This window comes from Amblyomma mixtum, chromosome 4 (assembly GCF_055824585.1).
Source record: "Amblyomma mixtum isolate Tamu chromosome 4, ASM5582458v1, whole genome shotgun sequence".
Classification (NCBI taxonomy): Eukaryota; Metazoa; Arthropoda; class Arachnida; order Ixodida; family Ixodidae; genus Amblyomma; species Amblyomma mixtum.
The window spans coordinates 157,050,942-157,063,301 of record NC_143015.1 but is presented as its reverse complement, the minus strand read 5'-3'; the positions used below and the strand labels follow the sequence as shown (position 1 = coordinate 157,063,301).

The 12,360-nt window shown below is 45.5% G+C and overlaps 1 protein-coding gene across 1 annotated transcript in view; it reads left to right on the top strand.

Moving 5' to 3' along the window:
* Positions 1-4,104: 4,104 nt before the first annotated feature.
* The window catches only part of LOC149348917 (nucleoprotein TPR-like), a 115,226-nt gene continuing 106,970 nt past the window's right edge, over positions 4,105-12,360 (top strand). Inside the window, exons 1-2 of the mRNA XM_089541028.1 lie at positions 4,105-4,343; positions 8,762-8,866. Of these exons, the coding sequence (XP_089397154.1) occupies positions 4,202-4,343; positions 8,762-8,866 (247 nt within the window). The 5' untranslated portion in view covers positions 4,105-4,201. The remainder of the gene's footprint in view (positions 4,344-8,761; positions 8,867-12,360) is intronic.

The window sequence follows — 12,360 nt, the reverse complement described above, 5'->3', positions numbered from 1 at the left end:
CTAACCCAATCTAATCTAATCCAATGTAATCTAAGGCCGCCGGTGGTGGCACTGCTACTACTCGCAGACGGCGCGAGATGGTCGCCCAGCTCTTCGGCGTGACGTCACACAGAGGTCATGCGAAAGGTCATTTCAAGTGCACCGCCGTCGCACGGCAAAGGCTTGAAAGTGCAAGTAGTAAAGCTTTCGCTTTAAAAACGCGCGCGCGTATGACACCACCCGGAATGCCGTACGAAGAAAGGTTGCACCACAACTTTGATACGAAAATTGGTTTTTGAGGAAAGGAAGTTGCACAGTAACTGTCTCCCGTCTCGGTGGGCACCTCAACCACGCCTTAGGGGAAGTAGTGTGTCTGAGAAGGCATACAATTGAAGGTGCATATGTCATCAGTTCGAGTCTCTGTAGCAAACTACACAGCCTCCAACTTGACAAGCACGTAGTACAAGCCATATGCAACGAGAAATCGTATGGCAACCACCCGGAACGGTGTACGACAAAAGCTTGCGTCACAGTTTTGTACGAATATTGTCTGGAAAACTGGCGCCCCATTGAGGCTGCCCCGTGGAGAATATATATAGACGAAAGTTCATAACGTAAAACAGCGCAAAGGAAACACGTCGTTTTTTTACTTAAGAAAAACCAGCCAAAAAGACGGGGACAGAGGAGAGACGAGGCACACACAACGACTGGACTATCAACTGGGCTTTATTGAAAAACAGCCAGTCTCCCAGGAAACCTAACAGAGCATGCGCAGCTCAACGGCACCGCAAAAACAGCACAAAAAGACAGCGAGCTCGTAAGATAGTCAAGCTGCAGTGTCAACGGGACAAGTAACCTAATTCTTTCTGCATCAACGTGATAGACGCCATGCTAATACAGTTATATCCATGATTACTAATGTGAAATGCTTCGAGGATTTCGCGCTCAACCTTAAACTTGCCTCTACCGAGAAAAGTGACATTAGAAAACAACGGGTAGCACCCGCAATCGCGGTAATGGCGAGGCAAGTTTGCTCCGTCAGCCGGAGTCAGAGAGTTATGGTGCTCTCGTAGCCTTTCATTTATACACCGGCAAGTTTGGCCGATGTAAACTTCTTCGCAAGTCAGCGGAATCTTATAAACCACCCGTGTCGCACAAGGAACATAGCAGTTTTGATGCCGCGTCGAACAAACAGGTGGTCTAGTTCTGCCACGCGCGACACGTGAACAAAGGCTTGAAAGTTTGCAAGGAGCAGAAAAGACAACATTGACACCTTGTCTTGCAGCAACTTTTTTGATGTTATGGGGAGCCCCATGCACATAAGGCATCACCTCAAATTTTCTTCTTTCAGCCCCAGTAGGGTCAGCCACCTTTTCGTCACGGCTCTTAATTCTTTGCAGCAACGACTCTGCCACAGCATTCAAAAGCGGTTTTGGGAAACCGGCCTCTTGCAAACGCTTAACCTGGTTGTCGAAACTTGACTTCATCCTGTGGTGGCAACTCTTCTGCAGAGCATTGCGAAAGCAGCTCATGGCAATCCCTCTCTTGACGACTTTTGAGTGTGCAGACGAGTACGGTAAGAAAGCCTTCTTACTCCTAGGTAAAAAACACCAGCATACATGGCCATCGTCACGAAAAGTTAGTTGAAGTTGTAAAAAACGAATCGACTGGTTAGCGGGTAGTTCAATGGTAAAAGAAAGGGAGCTCGAGCAAGCTTTAAAATCTTCTAAGACATTTTCTACAACCTCATGCAAGGAGTCAGTCGGTGAAAGATTTAACATTATCAAGAAATCGTCAACATATCTAAAAACTTTGCACACTCGTTTGTCAAGAAAAAAGCCGAGAAGTGTGTTATCAAACTTCGCTAAAAAAATCTGGCACAAGATAGGAGCTACGCTAGCACCAATACAGATACCTTTTTTCTGTATGAACAGACCGCCCTTAAAATCTACAAGGGTAGATGAAAGATAAGTTGTTAACAGTTATCTTAACTGATAACTGTTATACCCAAGCAACCACCGATATCCTTCGGACGGCCGACAGAGGTCTATTTTGGATGTTCTGTACGTCCGCTGAACATCCGCAAACAGCCGGTAGACGTCCGTCGGCCGTCCGAAAGGTGGCCAAAGGTATACGGTTCGCCCGCCGACGGACGTCCAGTTGAGTACGTCCATTGGCGGATCTTTCTCGAATATTCGCATATATGGTGCATGCGTGTTTTTTTCACTCCGCGCAATGCAATAAAACCAAAAACAATTTGATGCATAGCACGCATATTTTATTGTGGTTGATGATACATCAGCAGAGCAATGGGTTACATTCGGAAAATTTCTTAAATGTGACTCTTCAAATGTGGCAAGCTTGGGACACACATCCGTAATCTTACCACACACAGGATTTCTGAAATAAAAAAGAACGCGGCAAACATCAGTCATGTGAAACAAATGGCACAATGCAGTAGCCCAAGTAAAAACATTGGAACCAATTAATAGAAGTTTTTAATGCTGCAAGTATAACAGACAATGCACTTTAACAAACACCTCAATAAGTATAAGGCAATAACAGCTCTCACTTTTCCACACCATATTTGACAATGTATCTGTTCTTTACTTATTTTCATGGGCCTTAGGGCACTAACCTGCGCAGCACTTTACGCGACTGTGCATAGAAAGCCGCAAAGCTTCCGTTGCGAACCACTGCGACCTCACGTGCTTCCTATGGTCTGCCTTTCGCGCGTTGTCACTCTTTATATAGGCACAGTGAACATAGCGATGCCTTAAAAATTAACAAGATGCGAAAACACTCCGTCCCGAAACTTTGAAGAGGAGTGGGAATTAGTCGCGCGAGTTGAGGGCTCCCGCAGCTGTGTGATGTAGGCTCCCGAAAGTGTGAGAACAGCACACACTTGGGGAAGCCATCTCCTCGCGCTTACTGCTCCCACTGTCCTGTGAACGAATGTTATATGAGCATGCTGCATTGTCCTAGAAGCAAAGTTCCAAGAAGTGTACTGGATACATACCTTCGTAGGCAATCACATGTGCACTAAGCCTTCTTTACACCAAGGTCGACGCAGTACGGGATTCCGGTGTTCCAGAAGAGCTTCAGGCGCTTCCCGTATCTTTCGAATTGCTTAAGTTACATACAACTTTCGTCCACAGACCGAACAAAGCCACATTTTATAATAACAGAGCTATAAAGATCTGCGCGACAACACTACGCGACATGCCAACAACAGCGCTACGGAGCCGTACTGATGGATTGGATTGGTCTGACCGCGAACTGACATCTATGATGATGGTGATAGCAGAATGCACGGGAGTTTTGATGCTTACGAATGGTTTCATGGCAAGTTTAGCAAAACAGTGGACATGTCGCGCAACTCCTCTAATTTGGAGAAGTTTTATAAATATAAAACTAGTCATTGAGTTCTTGCAAAATTCTGCAACACCTGCTTCTCCTCTTAGATAAATTTAGCTCGTTGGCGGCTCTTGCACTGCAGGTAGGAGTGGAATCGTACCAATTTACAAACGTCTTCGCGTCAAACCCTCCAACTGATGCAAATAAAACAGTATACATACACGAAAGACTCGAATTTCGTGTGAAATAAAAAACGTCCATACTCATGGCCTGGGAAAATACTCGACCTTACATCCTTCGGACGTCCACGTCGTCTGTCATGCGGATATACAAAAGTGGACACTGTCCGTACGTCCGGCGGATGTACGAATACGGATATCCGAAATCGGATTGTGTTCGTACGTCCGATGGACGTCCGATCTCGGCAAAGGACGTTCGGATCTAGCTCGTACGTCCGACGGATATCTGTGGTTGCTTGGGTATCTTCTTGCTATCATGATGTACGATCGCTTTCCACTAACATGAGCAAAGTCTATCGTGCGTTTTTTAGTTTCAAGAAGTAAATTCAGAACAGAGAGCTTTTCCTTGCTCGTTATTTCGGGAAGAGATGGTTAACTTTATCGAAGAAGAGATTTTAGGCGTGGTTTGGGGCGGTGTTCCCCTCCCCGCGGGTCCAACACACAATATTTGCGTTCCAATTTCGCGCGTTACTCATCCACGTGACGTAAACCGCTTTTCCGTTTGAGCATCCGGTTCCGGTCGCCATCCGTTAGTTGAGCCGGCGTTTGCGCAGCGCGTAGCACATGGCGGGCATTTCTTGCCGTGATTGTTAGTTGCCGGCGCTGCTGGCGTTGCATTCGGCGTCATGTTAACTGATATTTTCGACGCCGAAGAGGTAGAGGCCCTCTCCGAGGCCAGCAGGGCGAAGTTTGAAAGCTTCATCGCCTTAAATGCCAAGACTACCGAGGAGCTCCGTGAGGAGAATGCACAGCTCAAGGCGAGATGCGGTAAGCCGACGTTTCTGCCGAAAACACTCTTTCATTCTTGTGTAATGCTTGAAAGACAAAAGTAGCTGTTCTCCCGCCGCTTTGAGATGAAATACGTTTGCACTCATAAAACGGGGTACCTGTTGACAACAGCCTTGTTGACGGCTACCCTGTTGACAACCAACTGAGCGCTGCGTTCGTGAACTGCGTCTTCCCTCAGAAATCGCGGTTCCTGTGCTTCATTCAGTTTTTGGGTAGTCATTACTACCGGTGTATGCTGTATTTTCTTTTCGAAGTGAGCGGCTAGTCAAATGAGGTTGGCGCCTCATAGTAACCGCTTCCGGACTTTTCAAATTTCAAAGTGCGTTCCGGGTTTAGTACCGTATTCCTTCAGCCTGTATGCCGCCGCAGAAAAGCAAAACACGGATTTCATTTCGTTTTTGTTGACTTGCGTGTGCGAAATAGTCTGACGTCCGTCGTAAACAGCGCACGTAGCAATTAATTAAAGCTTGCGCAAAGTATACCGTTTTGTTTGCGCTTGCCAGCTTGAATTTTCAGTTGTTGGCAGAGAAGACTACTTTCTCGCAGGCTCAGTGAGCCCCTCCGCGTCAGAGGTGAATTGTTAGGGTCATTGGCAAGTTGAGGTAGTAGGGGCGCAATGACGGATTACACCCCCCCCCCCTCCCCCCCTTTCGGGCCTCCATTCTGTAGAGAAGCTTGGACCTTTGGCCTTTTCAGATTTTCTGCACCTTTATCATCTGAAAGGCATTCATTACTTTGCCGCTGCAGTGCTTTGAATGTAAGCGTGGCTTCATTCAACTTGACATCTGTAGAGGATGCATGTTTTGTAAAAAAAAAAAGAAAAATTCTGTGAAGTCATAACTTACCATCAGCAGTGAACACATACCTATAGCTTGCTTTCTGATTTATGGCCTGTAGTTGTTGGCAGAGAAGACTACTTTCTCGCAGGCTCAGTGAGCCCCTCCGCGTCAGAGGTGAATTGTTAGGGTCATTGGCAAGTTGAGGTAGTAGGGGCACAATGACGGATTACACCCCCCCCCTCCCCCCCTTTCGGGCCTCCATTCTGTAGAGAAGCTTGGACCTTTGGCCTTTTCAGATTTTCTGCACCTTTATTACCTGAAAGGCATTCATTACTCTTCCGCTGCAGTGCTTTGAATGTGAGCGTGGCTTCATTCAACTTGACATCTGTAGAGGATGCATGTTTTGTAAAAAAAAAAAAGAAAAATTCTGTGAAGTCATAACTTACCATCAGCAGTGAACACATACCTATAGCTTGCTTTCTGATTTATGGCCTGTAGCTCGGCCCCGTGGACTCTCTGGTGTTTATTTCTGCAAAAAAATCGCTGGATGTTTTTCCGCTATTTGTACTGTGCAACAGCTACAAGGGGTGGGTTATCGACAAAAATAATCGCAGAGTTTACAAACTGAAGGATAGAAACCGAGCACCAATATTTTTGCCTCATTGTTGCATATATTATGCACAGTTGGTTGTTGTAGTAGGCTTGTTGATCTTTCTTGTATATATGTAGCATGCGTGTGTTGACAGCACCCAACTTTGAAAATGTGCATTGAACATTAGTGCTTGAGGTATTAAGAATCTCGGGACAATACGGACTTAAGCCGCCTCGGCGGCTCAGTGGTTGTAGTGCTCAGCAGCTGACCCAAAGGACGTGCGTTCCCTCCTGGCTGCAGCAGTTGAATTTCGGTGGAGATGAAATTCTAGAGGCCCGTGCACTGTGCGATGTCAGTGCACGTTAAAGAACTCCAGGTGGTAGAAATTTTCGGAGCCTTTCACTGCAGCGTCTCTCTTAGCCTGAGTTGCTTTGGGACATCAAACCCCCATAAACCTAAACCTTCAGCCAATACAGACTTGCCGCTTGCACGTAGTTCCCAGAACAAGTGAGCGATTACGCCAGTACTGACACTATATTTATTTATTTATTTATTTATTTATTTCCTCAAAGGTCTCGGTTGAGACATTACATGAGGGAGTGGACGGTATCTGGCAAACAATGGTAAAAAATGTTAAGATGAAAGGCTGGCGACGCTCCGCTTGAATTCTAGTGGGTTGATGATAATGGCAACTTCGGTGGGCAGGTCATTCCAGTCTCGTGCAGTACGCTGAAAAAATGACTGCTGAAATGTCACAGTATGGGCTTGTAGTTTGGAGCGCAAGTTTGGAGCTCCGACTGAATCTTCCGCAGGCTGCACTTGTCTCACACTGCGATTCTGTAGGTGTGTTTGTAGTGTCCTAAGTTCATCAGCTGCGGTAAAATTTTGTTGGAGGCTAAATTCCAGAGGCCCGTGTACTGTGCGATGTCAGTGCACATTAAAGAACCCCAGGTGGTAGAAGTTTCCGGAGCCCCTCACTACGGCGCCCCTCATAGCCTGAGTTGCTTTGGGACATTAAACCCCTATAAACCAAACCTATCATTTGTGTACTCTGTTTTTGCAAGGGCCATAATTTGAACGTCAATCAAGGAGACAGCTGTGAACTGCAAGTCGTAGTGGGTGCTCCAGTGGATGTTCTGAAACAACTTGTCTGAGCACCTCATAAAAGGCTGCACAAGTTCTGCTAGCTACATTCTCGGTTCGTTGTTTACCAGGTTCATTAGGATGTCCTTGCTTCAGGGCCTTTAGCAGGGCGGCAAGTCTCACACAAAGACGGGGACACGTCTTGTAAATGAGGTTCTTCTCGGACCTGAGTCTTCATGTCTCGTATGAAAAGGCCGTTCTCAAAAGTTTTTGTGAATATTCGAGAGGTTAGCCGTGTGATTTGAATTTTTAGCTCCTCTCTCAACGGTGTCAGTGGTCTTGAGATAAGGTAAAATTGGGCACCAGCAGTTCACAACTTTGGCGAGAGCCTGATGAATACAAAGGGCCAACTGTGGAGGGACCGCTTCGATCAGTGCCTAATAAATGATCGAGGACGTTTCATTTAATGCCGCAGTTCCTGGTAACTCTTGGTTGAAAGGCATGGTGTGGTACTCTTCGTTGATGTGGCTTATCCTTTTTGGTGTGTGCTCATCCAAATCTGAGCTTTCTTTGTCGTAGATAAAAAAAAAAAAAAGTGGTTCCACGCATCTATCTGTAAAACTCATTCTGATTACAAAAAATTTTCTCGGCCTTACTCACTGCACTCACCCTTTGAAGGATGAAACAATCCACTGCAGCAATATTCTCGTCGATGGGAGTTCTAAATATTGGCGGTACTCTTATTGGCTTCCTGAGCACCTCTGTGTTTCGGAAAGGAAAGGAATAGAAAAGTTTGTTGCTGAAAATGGTAGTTGGTGCTTTTGGATTTTACTTATGTCATGCTGCTTTTATCGCTGGATGTTTGTCAGGGTTTTTCAGTTGAAACCGGAAAGTACACGGCCTACCTGTACTGCTTATTTGATTTTCTACAGTGGCCAACCAGATTGACTGGTGATAGATGGTGATTTCATTGCCTAAAGTGAATGACAAGGTGCTTTTGGGGCATGTACACTTGCCTGCTATGTTCTCCAATTGCTGTTGCGGGGATAATCTGCATTGTGTCAAGAAACTCTTAATGCTTCAGCTGTGTGATGTGTGGTTTGCGCAATTAAAGGTGCACTGAAGAGGATTCTGAACATGTCTTTTTGCCGCGGGAACTCGATCCACACGTTCCTAGCATTCTTAGAAACAGTGACTTATTGCCCTGTGTGGCCGATTCCCCCAATTAAAACGAATTAACGTCCGGCTCCCGCCTTTTTTTTTTAATTCTGCCTCATACGGTGGGCGGAGTCGACCAACGCGTGGAGCGCCTTTCACCCAGTCCCGTGGAGGCTTTGCTTTCGCTTTATTTTGTTTTTTAGGTTTCCATGAATAAATAGTTTCATTCGCAGATAATATAGCTGCAAAATAAGCCCGAAGAAATAAAAATACGCGCTGACTATTTGCTACTACGGACTACTACGTGTTACTCCGCCGATGGCAGAGCGGCAAGCCGCCACGGGACTGGGCGAAAGGCGCTCCACGCGTTGGTCGACTCTGCCCACCGTACGAGGCAGAATTAAAAAAATAAAGGCGTGAGCCGGACGTTAATTCGATTTAATTAGGGAAATTGGGCACACAGGGCAATAAGTCGCAGTTTCTAAGAATGCTAGGAACGTGTAGATCGAGTTCCCGCGGCAAGAAGACAAGTTCAGATTCCTCTTCAGTGCACCTTTAATGCTTCAGCTGTGTGATGTGAGGTTTGCGTGATTAATGATAAGAAGTCTCTTTGAAGGATTTCCCCATAACGAACTCTTTCAGTGGGCCATGTCTCGCGTGGAGGTTGACGAAACCGGAATTGATTAGACTTCCACTGCAGTACAGTTTCTTGCGATGTTCTTGTGCTGATATATGTTCAGTGTCTAATCTTTAACATCTATTCATTGCCTCCTTGGCCCACGCAGAGCGCAGCAATTTCCAGCTCGAGGCGGCACTCACGGAGCACCGGTCGCAGACGAGTGTGCTTGAGGATGCCTGTGAACGGTCCAAGCAGCAGGCAGCTCAGCTCGGTAACCACCTTCCCACAGTTCTTTTCTCAGCAGGGAACGCCGTGTAATATGTGCTGTCATAGCTTGTCAAGGGAGAAAACCAGCCAAAAAAGACGGAAACACAAGAAGAGAACGACACAGGACAACGGCTGGACTAACAACTGAATTTTTCATTGAGTACAGACCGCCAGGTAATCACCACGCATGCACCAGGGTAACACTCAAACATGATCACTCAAATAATCAAATTCTTTTGCCGTTAATGCTATCGATGGTGAGCTGACGCAAGCATCACCATGTTTGGCAATCTGGAAGGCCTCAAAGATTTCACGAGCCTTCCGTGAAGCTTTCAGGTCTTTGTGCACGAATTATGCCTGGCGGAAATAAGAAGCGTTGCACGACCAAACATAGAACAATGTACACAAAGTGCCGGACCGAAGTGATCTACAAGATTCTGCTGACCTGTGGAAAATTTTACATAGGTCAGACGGGGGACTGTGTGAACGAGAGGTTGCGCAAGCACAGAACAAAAGTCGGCGCTGGTGAAGATGGTAATATTGCTCTGCATTGCAGTAGACGTCCCGGAAAATGTTCCTCCCGTTTCGCAGATGTCATCATCCTGGGCTGCGGAAAAACACGGAAGGCTCGTGAAATCTTTGGGGCCTTCCAGATTGCCAAACATGGTGATGCTTGCGTCAGCTCACCATCGATAGCATTAACGGCAAAAGAATTTGATTATTTGAGTGATCATGTTTGAGTGTTGCCTTGGCGCATGCGTGGTGATTACCTGGCGGTCTGTACTCAATGAAAAATTCAGTTGTTAGTCCAGCCGTTGTCCTGAGTCGTTCTCTTCTTGTGTTTCCGTCTTTTTGGCTGGTTTTCTCCCTTGACATGCCTTACCAACAGGCCCACCATTCTGCCCTGCTCCTGTCATAGCTTGCCCCACTCATTAAATCTCTGCAGTTATAATTGGTCATGTTTACATGTCGTATTTTTATTCCAGCTCTTTACACTGGGCTTTTAAATCTGTTTTAGTGTCCAACGTTGCCCATCACTTTATCCCATTTCGCCCATTCTGGCAAGAGCAGCTACGATCTTAATTGTCATGTCTTGTACAGAGCTGTGGCTTTCGGCGTTTACATGATGGGAGTCGCCGCGGTGGCTCAGTGGTTATGGCACTCGGCTGCTGACCCAAAAGGCGCAGGTTCGATCCCGGCTGCGCTGATCGAATTTTGATGGAGGCAAAATTTCAGAGGCACATGTACTGTGCAATGTCAGTGCACTTTATAATAGTGCACTTTATATCAGTGTACTTTATATCAGTGTACTTTATATCAGTGCACTTTATATCAGTGCACTTGTATCAGTGCACTTTAAAGAACCCCAGGTGGTCGAAATTTCCGGAGCCCTTCACTGCGGCGTCCCCCATAGCCTGAGTCGCTTTGGAACGTTAAACCTCCATGAACCATAAACCATTTACATGATGGGGCATTGTCGTCAAAGGCCCAAAACTGTCGTTGCCACATCACCTAACCATTACGTTTTTTTTTTATCTGGTATTATTAGTATGGTCGTGAGAAGCACCTTTCGTACGAAGTGAAGGAAGATATAATGCAGTCATTACAGCAGTTGTTGCAAAGACTTTCTCAAGTGTTGATTTATTTAATTGTACCATGAATTATTGCATGTTGCCATGATATCCAAGTCCTGTCTAGCTGTTGGAGGAAACTGCTTTTGAGATTCGGTTAATAGGCACAGTTTTTTTGAGCTCTGGAAACTAGACAATTTCGGTAGTCCAATTTGGTTGGGTAAAATGTTTTTAAAGGCAGTTCACCTACCAGTTCTGTGCCTCTAGGCTTAGACGCTTAATCATCAGAATAGGGAAGTACGTGTGTTAAAGCTCTGATAATTTATTTTATTTACAATACTGCTGGTCTTATTGCAAGAAAACATACTCGGTTAATGTGTTCGTATGTTTGTGCCGTGAAGGTGGCGATTGTGAGCACGTTACGTATTTTTGCACATCTATCCTGTACTGCTCGTGTAATAATTGAAACAAAAATTTTAAGCGCGCTTGTTTTGCTCTTGCGGATAGTGTTTGGAGACCGGATGAAGCTGCAAGCAGTGTTGGGGAATCTGTGCGCTTGTATCTATTGTGAATTATTCGTAGGGCTTTGCGTTGTATAGCCTCAAGTTTTGTGATATTAGTTATTGACTGGGGGAACCAGATTATGCTCGCGTATTCTAAGACTGGCCTTACAAAGGTTTTGTAGGCCAGGAGTTTAGAAGATGCTGGTGGCCTACCGCTAGCTTATGGTTTTCGAAAGGAGCTGGTGTGCAACCTTTTCCTTAATTTGATGGAGGATTTCTCTTCAGTGCGGGAGGGTTCACTGTGGCCTTGCAGAATGTTTAGTTCAGTTTATTATCTTGTAGGTCCCCCATAAAATGCATTACATAAGGGCGAGGGTTTTATACAAGTAGCGAAACATTTGTGTTGAGGAGTGTAGACACCAGATTTTAATTGTTTTCTCTCTAGAACTATGTGCAGCACATTAGAAAACAGAAAGCTGCATGGATTGCACCAACCAGCAGTAAATAATTTATAATTGAATCTTCTCTCTCGCACTGTTTCGGTTTCAAGAGCTAAATGATGGCCGTGACATCCTAGGCGCATTTGCGTCGCATGGGGCATAAAAAACTCCAGTATGGTTGCTGCTTACTTCATTTTATTTCTCATAAATTCTTATGCTAGCCTGCTGAATAGTTGTAATGACAAAAAATGAACAGGCAGCGATTATATAGCAGTTTTTGCATGGCTCGCATGACCTGAATGAGTCTTGTAACGTCACAGCCACCGTTGGGCTTTTTAAACCAAAACAGAAACAACACGAGAAAAATATTCAGTTATATATTATTCAGCTGCCGTTGGTGCATTCCACGTTGTGACTCATGTATGCCACTGTCCAGTGCATCACGGCAAAGAAAAAACTATGCATCCAGAAATTTTATCTCTCTACTTTGTTAGTTAATTGAAGAAACAGTTCAGTGGTGTAACTTGTGAAACCGGTTCAGGTTTGCTTATGCATTGCATGTTATAAGAGCGCCGTGGTAAACATCACTACTTGCAAGAATAGGGTATGAACTTGACGGCCATTTTTGTGGGTGAGGTGGTGTGGGTGAAAGGCAAGTACGGGTTCTGACAGTATCTTGTCTTTCAAACAGCTCGATGAAAAATATATACCTTGGCATCTAACTGTGATTATGCTGACACATGTATAGCTGCATGTATGTATAGCTATGGAAAGAAAAATGATAGGGGTAACGTTAGGAGATCGGAAGCGGGCGGAGTGGGTGAGGGAACAAACGCGGGTTAATGACATCCTGGTCGAAATCAAGAGGAAGAAGTGGGCTTGGGCAGGGCATGTGATGCGAAGGCAAGATAACCGCCGGTCCTTAAGGGTAACGGAGTGGATTCCAAGAGAAGGCAAGTTTAGCAGGGGCGGCAGAAAGTTGGG